This window comes from Octopus bimaculoides, chromosome 4 (assembly GCF_046866305.1).
Source record: "Octopus bimaculoides isolate indiv1 chromosome 4, ASM4686630v1, whole genome shotgun sequence".
Taxonomy (NCBI): domain Eukaryota; kingdom Metazoa; phylum Mollusca; class Cephalopoda; order Octopoda; family Octopodidae; genus Octopus; species Octopus bimaculoides.
In genome coordinates this window covers 121039981-121056826 of record NC_142931.1, presented here as the reverse complement: position 1 = coordinate 121056826, position 16846 = coordinate 121039981, and the positions used below count along the sequence as shown (strand labels likewise).

Here is a 16846-nt window from a genome sequence, read left to right as displayed (position 1 = left end):
TATATGTCTCCAAATTCTGCTTCAAAATGAGGAAATTTTTTTAAATATGAAATAGCTTCACATCTCTTTCAGCAAATTTAATTTTTGTCATCACAAACAATGGGTATGGCAAGAATTAGATTAGCCACACAGACATGCCACTTTGAAAATGTGTGACTGTTCACCAACAAATACAAGATGTGAAAAACTATGAAAATTAGAATAAGATAGTATTTAGATAGATGTGCAGGAACTTGACAAACACATTTTAAACTTTTCTCATTGTACCAATGTGTTATTGCAAAATATAAACCAAATTTTAATTTTTAACTAAAAACTGACACTTTATTTTTAATTCATTTTTTAATAAATATGAAATATTTTTCCCATTAATATTTGAATGAAGTACAAAAATTTACATCCCCTACTTAATTTGGGTCTACTAATGTATATAATATTACATTCCTTATGTCTTTATGAGTTTGCAACAAGGTTACTTCTGGTAGACACACTATATATTAAATGAGAACCTGTAGCAAACCATTACATTCATAGATGGCAATGAATATCTTTTATAAGAAGTGAAACCTGTATGTAATCATATATTTGCAGTCTTTAAGGCACTTTGAAGTGACTTGAATATAAAAATGCACTTTGCAATATGTAATTGTGAAATATAGTAATGTATATTGGATTTCATATGATAATTTTGCAATATGTAATAATGTATTTTGAAATAATTTGACTAAGATAATCTATCTTTCAATAGACATTATTGTATTCTGAAATGATTTGGTTGTAATATAATATGCTTTGGAATTAATTAACTGCAGATGTAAAAGGAATGGCATATTTTCTCCTTTTTATTATTATTTTTCCATATCTTTTGATTTCATGGAATACTTTTTAAACATTTCATGTATGCATGTATGTACGTATATACATACATGCATGTATGAATATGTATACAGATAAACAGACAGACAGATATATATATATATAGATATATAGATTGCATATATGCATATGTATGTGTGTGTGTGTATTTATAGGCAGGTGTGTGTGTGTGTATGTGTGTGTGTGTGTGTGTGTGTGTGTGTGTGTGTGTGTAACTACAATAAAAAAATTCATAGAGAAAGTCATGACAAATATACAGCATGTGTTTGTATTTTATGGATGTGTAATATCACTTTTTCTTCCTCAAATATATAGACTAATAAATTTAACCTCATGTACATATTTTTATTCTATTCCTCGCACCACCACCACTACCAGCAACAACAACAAAGACAATTGACATTAATTAGAAGAAAATCTAAAACTGACAAAACAAATCCCCTATAGACATTATGTAGGATAATAACAAATTATTTCAAAGACACAAAGCAAGAAAGAGTTAGTCACGAACTGTGCTTTACTTCATTTATAATGATAGCAATAATACTAATTTCAACTATAACTAACTCCTACCAAGATTTATGTAATCTTATGGTAAAATCTGTTACTATCTAACCTAGCTCCATCGTCTAGCTTTCTAATTTCTCAATTCTTAACCTGGGAAATTTCAGAATCCATTAACTAATTAATTCTAATAGGAAATTCATTATTTGCAATTTTGCTAGATTTATTGTCTATAATGTTGATTTTCAGGACAATAATGTTTATTTAATATAAGGCTGTTAATGGTATGTAATAAACTTTGTAGGATACAAGACTAGCTTTTCCCTTATGTGACTATGTGGATGTAGGTATGGCAGTGCAGCTTTAGGCTCAGTTCTGCTACATGGCACTTTGAGCAATTGTCTCCTACTACAGCCCTGAAGTGACCAAAGCCTTGTGAGTGGATTTGGTAGGTGGAAACTGAAGGAAACCTATCAAGTGTGTGTGTGATCTTTTTGTGTTTCTTTGTCTTGACATCATGAAATAGTTACCAACAAGCATCAGCATCATAAAAGCAGTGTCCATTGTTTCAAGTCTCCCATGAAAATACATCAGGCCATAGGGAAATAATGTTGGCAAGAGGAAGAGCATCTGGCCAGAGAAAATCTACATCAACAAATTCTGTGACCCATGGAAAGTGAACATTAAAATAATGATAATGATGATGATAATAAACAAAAATCAGGATGGTGAACTGGTAAAGGGGCTGTTCAGCAAAAACCTCAAGAAACACTTTAATCAAAATACAAGATGTTTGGACTAAATTTGATGATTTGTTTATGTCTCCATTTTTCATGACCAGCTTGATATATTGTTGAATAGTCAACAGCATTGGAGATCATAAAGATTAGTTGTTGAAAAAAGTTATTTGATATGGAGAACTGGAAGCCATCTAAATATTGGAAAAGAGTTACCTATATCATGTTGATTCATGTCAAGTGTTAACATGTTGATATCATCACTGTTGCTCCATATTCTGTGAACACTGTAAGACATGACATGGATAGCTGCAATGGGCAGCAGGAAGAGACACAGCAGGTGTTCTGACTGCATTCACATGCTGGAGTTCTTCCAACAACTGCAAGACAAGGTGATGGAAGATCTGAATAAGGGAATCTGGGCTTTGGCAAGAGGAAAGGGTGTTAGAGTCACCACAAATGAAGCTGGTCTTGAGTGAGGACCTTCACTACCACTCATACAAGAGGAATAAGAGACAAATTCTGACAGCGAAAGCCAAAGAGAACCACTTGATGACATCAACACCCACAATTTCAGGCCTCTTAATTACCCCATTGTAATACCATGTATTACTATGTGTGGGGCACAATCGAGAAAGACATGAACCACTCTACCTGCAACACCAAGACCAAATTAGTGGCCAAGCTCAAGGTGTTCAAAGATCTTCACATAGTGAGAGATGTATGCACCAGGTTCTGGAGTTCTCTTGTTGCTATGGTGGAAGCTGAGGACAGCTACCTCAAGGCCATAATCTAGTTGATACTTTTTAGATTTTTCAAAATACTTTTATTTTTGGATGGGATATTGTGTTTTCTTTTAATTTAAGCAAACTGCCAAATTTAGTCCATACACCCTGTACGTATGGCATGGTATACTTACACGTTTTCGAGCATTCTTGTTTTCTATGGAGTACCAGTACATGGCAGGATATTTCTTTCGTCCAAAACTGAAAAGGGAAACATTTTAAATGTCAATAAATATTTAATGATATTAATCAGTAATGTACATAAAAACATGTGTGGATTTTGGGGGAGGTTAGTCCCATTGCTTGGCACCTTCATCAAGCATCTTTAACTATAGCCTAAGGTCGGCCAATGTGTGTATCTGTTTTGTTTCTTTTTCTCCCTTCAGTCTTTAGTCTTTAGTCATCATGTTGTGTGGTGTGGTGGTGGGTGTTACTGTTCCCTTCATGTTTTCTGTTGAGGCTCAGTCTGTTTATTGCTATGTGTGTAGCCTCTGTGATCTGTCTAAGTGTCATGTCAGTTCTATGCATTGATGATATTTTAACCTCTATGCTTTTGACTGAGTCTCTATGTTCTATTTGAGCATGTTGGTAGAGCACTGATGAGCCTTTCTCTTCTTTGAGCTCTCACCAATGTTCACCTATACGCTCTCCTATGCTGCAGGCTGTCTCTCCAATGTAAGTAATTGCCATGCTTCTGCACCATTCCTCACTACATCATAAGCTATACACCACATTCCTAACCTTACAGTTAACTTGTGGGTTCATCCTACACACAATACAATTGTTCTCCTATTGAAGGGATATGTTCTACAGATCAAGGATTTTATAGGGGCACCAGGACTTTCTACTACTTTAATCTGTAGATTGACCTTATCTAGTGTTTTTCTAAAAAGGTATGCTAGTTCACTGCCAGGTATGTGCATATATGTCTATTGTAGGTGTATTACGCTGTTTTTTTTTTTACTTTTTCTCTCTTCAGTCTTTAGTCTTTAGTTGTCATGCTGCATGCTGTCCCTCTAATGTAAGTAGTTGTTCTGCTTCTGCACTGTCCCTCAGTACATCGTAAGCTATATGCCTAACCTTACAGTTATCATACCTATGATAAATATTAACAAATTAGAGACATTAAAGAAAAAAACTGTATAAGGGCACGGATACAAACAACATAGAAAGCAAACCAATGTACACACACAAACACACACACAGTAACTTCACAGATGGCCACAACAATATCAACAATACAACTAACATCAATGGTAACAACAACATCTACCACAATGGCAGCAGCATAGGTGAACACACAAACACACTGAGTTACAAGAACAGTACATAAAGTTGGGTTCAAGAGCAGCAGCAGCAGCAACAGAGTAGGGGACAGGACTGAGGGAAGGGACATAGTGCTACTAAGAACAATCACACACACACACAAACAGACGTGATGCATGTGCATATAAGGATACACATCACAGAAGAACAGGATGGAATAAGCAGGGCAAGAGCACACACAAAAACGGAAAGTGTCACTGAGGAAGTCACAGATGTGTGACGAAAGATTCTGGACAAGAGTTAGGATAAGAACAGTAATAAATGAGGCAAGAATGAATTTATAGTGTGTGTTTATTAGGGAAAAAAAAAATGACCATCCCAAAATACAATATCTGTTTCAACACATGACTTCGCATCAAAATCTTGCAACACAAATTTATATATAAATATATATGTACACACACACATACACACACCCACACACACATACATACATAAGCACATATATATGTATAGACACAGACAAATACATGTGTGTTTGTTCACATATGCATGACTTAAAAACCAGTGCTTCTGTTTGTCCCAGAGCTTAACAGTTTGATAAATAGAACTTGATAATATAAGTACAGTACTTAAAAATAAGTGCTGATATGATAAACTAAAGCTTTGAAAGTGATGCCCTGGTGAGGCTGCAGTCCAATGATTAAAGCCAGTAAAAGAATGTAGATAGACAGATAGATGGATAGATAGATAGATAGATAGATAGATAGATAGACAGACAGACAGACAGACAGACAGACAGTTATATATATATATATATCTATATATATATATATATATATATATATATATATATGCACACACACGCGTGTGTGTGTGTGCGTGTGTGTGTGTGTGTGCATGTGTGTGTGTGTGTGTGTATAAAATCATAGTTAATTTAAAATATTTATTTATCAGTCAATTGTCATATAAATAATACGAATATTATATCTATAATCAATTATAACATAATCAATTAGGTCTTTGATATTTGTCTTGCAAATAATATAAATGCTGTGTGCATAATAGTTTATGCATTCAATTTTGCTTTGTTCCACAGTTACTGTGTTACATAACAGAATAATATTTATAGATTAATATTAATAATATTTATAAATGTATAATGATTTCTTTTGTTGCCAAAAGGGGATTCATTTATAAGAATTGGAAAGTTACCATCATTATAAGTTCTCTATATGCATTTATGTGTGTATATATATATATATATATATATATATATATATATATACACATAGAGAGAGAGAGAGAAGGGGATATACATATGTATATATATATATGAATAGATATATACATACATATATATATATAGATATACATAAAGACATACATACATAGACACACACACACATATATATATATATACATACACACACATACACACACACACACACACACACACACATATATATATACATATATAAAAAGATGTACATACATATATACATGCACGCACGCAGGCACGCACGCGCACACACACACACACACACACACACACACACACACACAAATAGGAGGTAATTTCCATATCCCCATTCTGATCAATGATCTTTTTGACTGACAAGAAGTAGGAAAGGAAAGCTTCTGGATTTTTCATTTGTCCATATTCTATAGAATGGCAAGCAATCTATTTGTATACATGTGCTATGAAGAGCATCTCACATCTGACTTGACATTAAGTATAACAGAAAAATTAATTAAATAAACTAGAAAACTCATAAGATTTCTAATTGACTTTATAGTGTAGAGAGGAACTCCAAAATTGATTTGGTCTTTAATCTCTAGCAATAGAAATGAGTCAGTTAATATATATGAATAGTAATTAATCAATCACTTTCAATGATTGATTTTGCCAAAGGTTTTGTTTTTATTTTATTTTCGTAATAAATCTTAATGGTCAAAAACTTTTAACACTTACACAAGTATCATTGAGGTAAACTTTGCCCTTCGTCCTTCTGGGGTTGATAAATGAAGTTCTAGTTTAAGGTGGTGGGCTGGCAAAATCATTAGAGCATCTAACTAAATACCTTGAAGTATTTGTTTCAACATTTTATAGTCTGAGTTCAAATCCTGAAGAGATCAACTTTGCCTTCCATCACTCTGAGGCCAATAAAATGAACCACTCATCAAATGCTGGAGTTGATGGTAGCGATTAACCCCTCCTCCTAAAATTATTGGCTTTGCACCCAAATCAGAAATAGTTATTTATTTATATTATTATTATCATTAGGTGGGTAGCTGGTAGTTCTGAATTTAAATTCTGGCAGTCAAATTTGTCTTTCATTCTTTTGGTATTAATAAAATAAAGTACCAGTCAAATACTGGGGTTGATGTGATTTACTTAACTTGCCCCCACCAAACTTTGAAACCATTATCATTATTATTATTATTATTATTAATAAGGCAGCAAGCTGGCAGAATTGTTATCACAACAGGCAAAATGTTTCGCAGCATTTCATCTGTCTCCATGTTCTAGGTTAAAATTCTGCTGAGGTTGGCTTTGCCTTTCATCCTTTCAGGGGTTAATAAATTAAGTACCAGTTGAACACTGGAGTCAGTGTAATCAACTAGCACCCTCCTCCAAAATTCCTGGCTTTGTGCCAAAATTTGAAACCACTATTATTATTATTATTAAGATGGCAAGCTGGTAGAATTGTTATCATGCCAGGCAAAATGCTTAGCAGCATTTCATCCATCTTAAAGATGTTCTGAGTCCAAATTCCACCAAGGTCAACTTTGCCTTTCATCTTTTCAGGGACGATGAAATAGGTACCAGTTGATTGCTGGGGTCAATGTAATCGACTAGCCCCCTTCCCCAAAATTCTAGGCCTTGTTCCTACGGTAGAAAGGATTGTTATTATTATTACTATTATTATTATTATTATTATTATTATTATTATTATTAAATGCTTAATAGTATTTCGCCCACCACTGCATTCTGAGTTCAAATTCCGCCAAGGTCTACTTTGCCTTTCATCCTTTCAGGGTTGATTAAATAAGTACCAGTTATGCACTGCGGTCAATGTAATCAACTTAAACCCTTCCCCCAAATTTCAGGCCTTGTGTCGACATGAGATTGGTGGCATTGATAACATTGTCCCCTTAATGTCATGCTTTGTGCCTATGTTAGAAAGAATTATTATTCCTTTCTTCCTTCAGCACAGCTTCAAACATTAACCAAGTACATATTTAGTACTCTCCATCAAATGATATGACCTCAAAAAAGTGTACCTTTCACAGAATGTTGGCAGCTCCAAGCAGTGCCAATTTTTGTAAGGTTACAATTATTAGGTATTATATTTATTTCATTGATGTGTGTCAGCTTGTTGGGAACAGAGCCAAGAGCACCAATTACTATTGGTACAGCTTCACTTTCTATATTCTACATTCTTAAAGTTTCTGATCAAAGGTCCCAAATTCTCAAATTTTTTTCTATGCTCTTTGCTGAATATATTGTGACTGTCTGGGATAAATACCACATCTCTTTTTCTACCACAATAGTATCTGGTCAACGGTGCTTTATCATTTCATATATTTGTATTTTTAACAGCCAATGATTATTTTCAGTTTCCCTAGCATTAAGTTGAATGAATTCCAGACTGTCACAAGCAGAGGTAATTCTGCATCCTTTACCATTCCTACAGAAGAAACAGCTCTGAGTTGGCTAGTCTTATACCATCTTCATTTAGGATCTCCTGATTCGCTAGTCTCTACTCTTTCCATCAGCTATAGTGTCCATTCCACCTCCACCTCTGAATTAACCATTTTCTCTTCATGCTCTTCCATCCCTTAACATTCTCCCTCTAGATTTTCCCTTCTTGCCTATAACTAACACTCTGTCAGTTAGATATGCTGAGTGTTCCAGTTGATTTAATCAATTAATGTGCAAGTGGCTGAGCACTCCACAGACATGCATTCCCTTAATGTAGTTCTCAGGGAAATTCAAGATGACACAGAATGTGACAAGGATGTCACTTTAAACTACAGGTACAATTCATTTTTGCCAGCTGATTGGACTGGAGCAACATGAAATAAAGTATCTTCCTCAAAGACATGACACACCACCAGGTATCAAACACACAACCTTATGATGATCACACTGTAAAGTAATTGGCATTAGGAAGGGCATCCAGCTGTAGAAACCAAGAAACCAGGTTGGATGGTTTTGACCAGAGCTGGCAAGTAGGTGAGCTGCACTAGATTCCAGTCTCATTTCTTGGTTTCTACAGCTGGATGCTTTTCCTAATGCCAACTACTTTACAGTAAACTACTATGCAAAATTAATTTAATTAAAATATTCCGGTGCTTGGAGTTTGGAGGGTTGTGGGTTGCAAAACATGGAGAGTGGGCATTTGGTGAAAGAGAGCACTGAGCTATGCAGGTTTGAGAACCACTACTGTAAACCAAAACCTTAAATTCACAAATAGACATGGATTAGGTTGTTGAAAGCTCAACTACCTCAGCCATATAAATACATCATAATGATGGTATCAGCATCTGAACAACTGTCCCCTCAGCATTTCATGTATATGTATGGAGTAAGAAGTGCATCTAATTATATACTGCTATTATTAGTCTGCAAAATTTTGCTGTTGCTCAACAACCATTTGATAATTAAAATCCTATCATAATTAACATCAATCATAAAGTTAATTACCGCTTAGCTGATAATTGATAACATCAAGCAAACTTCTATGGAAGTAGATAATTTCAAACCTACTTAATTCTTGACAATATTATTATTTTAATTATAAATATTGAAAAAAAAGAGAAAATTACATAAATTAGATATAAAGTTTATATAAAAACAGAACAGCAAACATATTAACTTCCTGTAAAATCTGATAATGTAAGCAAAGTAAAACTGGAAATGAACAATATAGATTATTGCTATTAACTCCTGAAGAGAGTAAGGTAACTACTACTACTATTATTATTAATAATGATAATAATAATAATTATTATTATTATTATTATTATTATTATTATTATTATTATAACAATGAGAATGTGGCAAGAATGATCCATTGGGAGCTCTGTGGAAAACACAGTCTACAAAGAGCAAAAACGTGGTATGAGCAAACCCCAGAAGGAGTCACCAAGAATAAAAATTGCAAAATCCTGTGGGATGCAATGATTCAAAGCAATCACGTGACCAGACATCAGAAACCAGACATTGTTGTGGTGAATAAAGAAGAAAGAACATGCATGATAATCGACATAGCATGTCCTGGTGACGACAGGATCAAAGAGAAGGAAGAAGAAAAAAATTAACAAATATGACAATTTGAAGCAAGAAATACAAAGGTTGTGGTCAGTGAGGAGAGTAGACGTGGTACCAACAGTAATTGGTGCACTTGGAAGTATCAGCACTCAGCTACGAACATGGCTCAAAATGATTGGTATAAATGTAAAGGAAGAACACCTACAAAGATCAGCATTGCTTGGAACTGCAAGAATTCTTTGCAGGGTTCTTGAAGCATGACCAGTGTCACCTTAGTCTGCTGGCTGTTACTGGTTTCCATGGTAAATAACTGACCAGGCTCATAACATTTCCTCTGAATGAAATGCCAGTCCATTGCAGGGTTACTTATTCACAAGTAAGTGGACTGACGCAACATGAAATGAAGCGTTTTACTCAAGAACAAAATGCACTACCCAGTCTAGGAATTGAAACCACAATCTTACAATCATGAGTGCAACACCCTAATCTTTAGGCCATACTCCCTCACAAAGTACAAAGACTTGAGAGAGAATAACTTATATCTGATCTAACTTGAATAAAAAAAAACTCAGAATAAAAAAAATTAATTGAAAGAGAGAAGAAACTTCAGAGATTGGAAGAAGAAAACTGAAACTGTTAGCTGAAGCAAGAATAGTTAGTATTCAAGTAGTGATACCACTTCCAGCTGCAGCTACTCTAACACAGACTGCCATTTGCAAACTGTCCTTATCAGTACTTGGAAACACGGAACAGACGTGCAGCTCTGAGACACACACATGTAGTTAACTGTTTCCAGTTGAAGGAGGCCTACTACTGCTACAGACAGGGGGGGGGGGGGGGAAAGAGAATGTAAAGAAGAAAGAAAGTGATAATACAGATATTTTTAATAGTACAAATGAATTTGCTGTTTGGTTCATGGACAGCACACCAGATTACCAAAGTGACTAAGTATACTAAGTATACTGTCACCATCACTGTAATGAGCCAACCAGTCTACTTGGTTGTAAATAGGTACCACAGGTACTTGATGAAGCTCACTCAGCTCTAGAGATGGAGGTAGTGTTGGAAAATTAATCAGAGCTTTGTTAGCTAAGAAACAGGGGCTCTTTTATTGGAATTTAACCCACATCAACAAGGCTATTAAAGCATATTTTATTGTGTCTGGGGAAAGTCATTCTGTTTTAATGGCTTATTAATTAACACACTCACCGGTTTGATTTCCACTTATTTATTTTTTCTAAAATTTTCATTGCTTCTTGCAACCTCTTCAATAGTCATTAACTCTGTCTGTTATCAGAGGTGTGTTCTTTTTGTTTGTTTGTGTGCATGTGCATGTGTCAGTATGTATGTGTATATGCACACTGACACACACAACAGACAAGCAAAAAGAATGCAGTTCTGATAACAGACAGAGTCAATGACTATTGAAGAGATTGCAAGAAGCAATGAAAATTTTTTTTTAAATAAGTAAATGAGTGAAATCGAACCAGTAAGTGTGTTAATTATGAATGATTCTCCCCAGACACAATAATATATATATATATATATATATATATATATATATATATATATATATATATATATTAATCTTCATAATTTTGTTAGTTACATAGATGTTTCATGAATATTAACACGCATAAAATATAGTTATACAAACATATATAAATAAATATATTTGCATGTGTATACCCATACATAGATGGCTACTGATATAAGAACCAAGAGATTAATGTTCAGAACATTAACCAGTATTAGTACCAAAAGGCAATCTTTATATCAAACTTAACGTGGATGTCTTGTTAGAACACCAAATACTAAAGTATTAACCTTGAGAGGTCCTCTCATATAGACACATGGTGTATGTGTAAATGTGTGTGTGTGTGTGTATAAATGTGTACACGCACACACATACAATGGGCTTCTTTTCAATTTCTACAAACTGAATTTGCTCACAAGGTTTTGGTCAATCTGGGGCTATGGTATATACTTACCCAAGTTGCCACTCAATGAGACTGAACTCAAAGCCACATGGTTACAAAGTGAAATTCTTTATTACACAGTTATGCCTCTGTGTGTGTGTGTGTGTTTATAAACATATAAATATAAATGCATAGTTGCAGGTGGAGGTGTATGGCAAGAAATTTGCTTCCCAACCACAGAGCTCTGGGTTTAGTCACACTGCCTGGCACCTTAGGCAAGAGTCTTCTACTTTAGCCTCAGATCAATCAAAGCCTTTCGAATGAATTTGGTAGATGGAAACTGAAAGAAGCCTACCATATGTGTGTGTGTATTATGTGCATGCACATTTTGTGTCTATGCTTGTACCCCATAACTGCTTGACAACTGGTGTTCATATGTTTACATCCCCATAAATTAGCAGTTCAGCAAAATGACCAATAGAATAAGTACCAGGCTTAAAAAAGAAAGAAGTAATTGCATTGCTTTGTTTGACTAAAAAAAACTCCTGAAGGTGGTGCTCCAGCATGGCTGCAGTCAAATGACTAAAACAAGTAAAAGTATATATATATATATATATATATATATATATATATATATATATATATATAGGTAGTCGATAGCTTCTGCTATCTGGGCGACCAAGTTAGTAGTGGGGGTGGGTGCGCTGAAAGTGTAGCTGCTAGAATAAGAATAGCCTGGGCAAAGTTTAGAGAGCTCTTACCCCTGCTGGCGACAAAGGGACTCTCACTCAGAGTAAAAGGCAGACTGTATGATGCATGCGTACGAACAACCATGCTACATGGCAGTGAAACATGGGCTGTAACTGCTGAGGACATACGTAAGCTCGCAAGGAATGAAGCCAGTATGCTCCGTTGGATGTGTAATGTCAATGTGAATACCCGTCAGAGTGTAAGTATCTTGAGAGAAAAGCTGAATATTAGAAGCATCAGTTGTGGCGTGCAAGAGAGACGATTGCACTGGTATGGACATGTGGTGAGAATGGATGAGGATAGCTGCGTGAAAAAGTGCCACACCCTAACAGTTGAGGGAACCCGTGGAAGAGGTAGGCCCAGGAAGACCTGGGCTGAGGTGGTGAGGCAAGACCTTCGTACATTGGGCCTCACCGAGGCGATGACTACTGACCGAGACCTTTGGAAATGTGCTGTGCGGGTGGCACATGAGATGCACCATTTTGAGCGTGGCCGTTGCCAGTACCGCCTGACTGGCTCCCGTAGGATTTTCGAGCGAGATCGTTGCCAGTGCCCCTGGACTGGCTTGTGCGGGTGGCACATAAAAGACACCATTTCGAGCGTGGCCGTTTTCGTGCGGGTGACACGTAAAAGCACCCACTACACTCTCTGAGTGGTTGGCGCTAGGAAGGGCATCCAGCTGTAGAAACTCTGCCAAATCAGACTGGAGCCTGGTGTTGCCATCCGGTTTCACCAGTCCTCAGTCAAATCGTCCAACCCATGCTAGCATGGAAAGCGGACGTTAAACGATGATGATGATGATGATGATATATATATATATATATATATATATATATATATATATATAGGTGCAGTAGTTGTGCGGTAAGTAGCTTGCTTACTGACCACATGGTTCTGGGTTCAGTCCCACTGCGTGACACCTTGAGCAAGTGTCTTTTACTATAGCCTCGGGCCAACCAAAACTTTGTGAGTGGATTTGGTAGATAGAAACTATATATACATGTGTGTGTGTGTGTATGTGTGTGTGTGTTTGTGTGTGTCCGTATTTGTCCCCCCACCATCGCTTGACAACCGATGTTGGTGTGTTTACATCCCCATAACTTAGTGGTTCAACCAAATAGATCGATAGAATAAGTACTAGGCTTGCAAAGAGTAAGTCCTGGGGTTGATTTGTTCAACTAAACGTGGTGCTCCAGCATGGCTGCAGTCAAATGACTGAAAAAAAATTAAAGAATATATGTATGTATGTATATATATATATATATATATATATATATATATATATATATATATATATATTGGTCCAACCCATGCCAGTATGGAAAGGCTATAGTAGAAGACAAGGCGCCATGTAGTGGGACTGAACATGAACCATGTGGTAAGTAAGCAAGCTACTTACTATACAGCTACTCCTGTACATATATATATATATATATATATATATATATATATATATATATATATATATATCATGATGATGATTTTATATATATATATATCATGATCATCATCATCATCATCATCGTTTAACGTCCGCTTTCCATGCTGGTATGGGTTGGACGGTTTGACTGGGGACTGGTGAGCCAGATGGTTGCACCAGGCTCCAATCTGATCTGGCAGAGTTTCTACAGCTGGATGCCCTTCCTAACGCCAACCACTCTGAGAGTGTAGTGGGTGCTTTTATGTGCCACCGGCACGAGGGCCAGTCAGGCGGTACCGGCAATGGCCAAGCTCAACTGGTGTTTTTACGTGTCACCTGCACAGGAGCCAGTCATGTGGCACTGGCAATGCCCTCGCTCGAATGCTGTTTTTCATGTACCACCGGCACAAGTGCCAGTAAGGTGACACTGGTAACAATCACGTTCGAATGGTGATTTTTACGTGCCACCAGCACGGGGGCCAGTCATCGGCCCTGGCAACGATCATGCTTGGATGGTGCTCTTAGCGCTCCACAAGGACGGATGCCAGTCATGCGGTGCTGTCATTGAATTTGATTTCGATTTCAATTGCCTCAACAGGTCTTTGCAAGCAGAGTTTAGCGTCCAATGAAAGAAAGGTACGCCTTAGTGGGCTGGTTACACTGCTGGCATAGGCCACGAGTTATGGTCTCACTTGGCTTGCCGGGTGTTCCCAAGCACAGCATATTTCCAAAGGTCCCGGTCACTAGTCATTGCCTCGGTGAGACCTAATGTTCAAAGGTTGTGCTTCACCATCTCATCCCAGGTCTTCCTGGTCTACCTCTTCCACAGTTTCCCTCAACCGCTAGGCTGTGGTACTTTTTCACATAGCTATCCTCATCCATTTGCACCACATGACCATACCAGCGCAGTCATCTATATATATATATATATATATATTCTACTATATATATGCATACACACATGTACATTGTTCAGAACTTAATATTTTTACGTGATCATCTTAGATTTCTAGTGTGCAGTCATCAACGTCTGGATATTGAGAATCTTTTGAGAAACACTTATTTATCTTATTTTAACTGGATCATCCACTATAATTTAAGTACCAGATGTTGAAATTGTGTAGCTCCAGGTCAACCCTGATAGAATGAATCTGTGATCAGGAGCATTTTGGCTTCAGTATCCAGGGCTCTATTATTCAATGTGTCCTTGCTTTTTTTTTTTTTTGTAAGAAGATAGAGTGAGGTGGAGATTGACTGCTGTTTCTGACAGGTTAAGCAATTGTTTACAAGCTTCCTCTTCAGCTCTCATTCAGGCACCAAGTATTGTTTTAACAGCATTGTTTTTCTGTCGGAAGAAGTCAGTATGTTTTAGGTGTTAACTTTAAATAAAAATATTTCCTGTTAGTGCAAAGTAATTTTCACTCTGTCACTTGTCACTTTCACTTGCATCCTGTACGCATTAACTTTGTGTATGAATCTATACAATGGAAGGGGTAGTTCTCATTGACATGACAGATACTAGTTTTGTTAGTGTGCTAATACATACATACATACATACACATTTATACATACATACATACACACACACATGCATACATACTATATATATATATATATATAATCATCCCTCATGATATGTGTATGTTCTCTTTTATTTGTTACGGTCATTGAACTGCAGCCATGCTAGAGCACAGTATCATACTGACCTCAGAACTTATTTCAATCCAGGAATAATTCTATTGATCACTGTTGAACTGCTAGGTTATGGGACATAAATACACACAATACCAGTCTTTACATTGTGAACATAAATATCAATACAGACATTGAGACTCATATATATATATATGCATATATACATTCCAACAAACAAATGTGTGTGAAAGAGAGAGAGAGAGAGAGAGAGTATATATGTGTATGTGTGTATATATATATATATATATATATATATATATATGCAAGTGTGTATATATGCATGTATGACAGTCTCCTGAAAAGTTTCTGTCTACCAAATTCTATTGCATACACTTTACAAAGTGTATGCACACAAGAGTGTGTATGTATATACATATATATATATATATATATATATATATATATATAGAGAGAGAGAGAGAGAGAGAGAGAGAGAGAGAGAGAGAGAGAGATTCCAGCTTGGCTCTGCGGATGAGAAATCTGCTTCCCAACCATATGGTATCTTAGGCAAATATTTTCTACAATAGCCCCGGGACAACTAAAGCCTATGTGAGTAGATTTGATAGCTGGAAACTGCAAAAAGCCTATCATGCATGTACAGGATGCAGTAAATAAACTGTCGTCTAAATTACTCAAAAATGAAAATAACACTGACATCTCATTTTAACAGATATATTTACCAAAATTACATAAAAATATCTGGAAATACTAAAGAGCAAATTTATTCAATAAAATCACCATTGACTTCAACCATGCCCTCCAGACGACTTCAGAATCTCCTGCAACTCTTCTGGTTGGTCTCTTTGTTTAACTTGGTGAATGCTGCCATAATCCTTGCCTCCAGTTCATCTTTGGTGGTCTCTTACTCAGCAGCACCCCACATATAATCATCAAGGGAGTTGCAGTCTGAGGAGTTAGGTGGCCAGATGGTAGAGATGATGTGGTCGCAGAAATAGTCTGACAGCCATGATTGGATTCTCCAGCCTGTGTGGCATGGTGCAGAGTCTTGCTGCCAGACACAGGGTCTTCCAGCAGCCATTCTTTTGACCCAGGGCAGCACTACTTCCTCCAGGCACTTAATGTAATGCAAAGCATTACAGCATGTCATTTCCAAATTTCTGGCAGACTGAATTGCTGAATTGCATCATGGTGCTGTTTTTCTCACAGACAGTGCCCATCTGACCCTACTACACTGTGTAGTCAACAAAATCAAAAACAAACAATGCACATGCGCGAAATTAAAAATATAAAATGACAACAATTTACCCATTACACCTTGTATATAGTGTCTCAACCTGACTGTAGTCTAATGATTGATACCAGTAAAATAAGAAATAAAAGAATATATATAATTATACTTATAAATTGGTCCTCTGCACGTTAAATTTAGTTTTGTTTTTACCAAGTTATCCATGTATTACTCTAAATTTAACCTGCTAACCTACATCTTTGAATGATTTTGTAGAGATCTTCTTTGATCATATCGTATTAAGATAATGTATATTTGATAAAGTATATTTGATCTGCAATACTTGAGACATATATGTAACATTAGAAGCAAGTTTTTTTTTTATCACTAGTGAAATCTCACTATTGATCATATACAGCAATTT

General features: G+C 36.1%; 1 protein-coding gene across 1 annotated transcript in view; it reads right to left on the bottom strand.

Annotated features, from left to right (window-relative positions):
- Positions 1–16846, bottom strand: part of LOC106876925 (uncharacterized) — a 241432-nt gene that overhangs the window by 136064 nt on the left and 88522 nt on the right. Inside the window, exon 7 of the mRNA XM_014925678.3 lies at positions 3037–3103. Coding sequence (XP_014781164.1) covers positions 3037–3103 — 67 coding nt within the window. The remainder of the gene's footprint in view (positions 1–3036; positions 3104–16846) is intronic.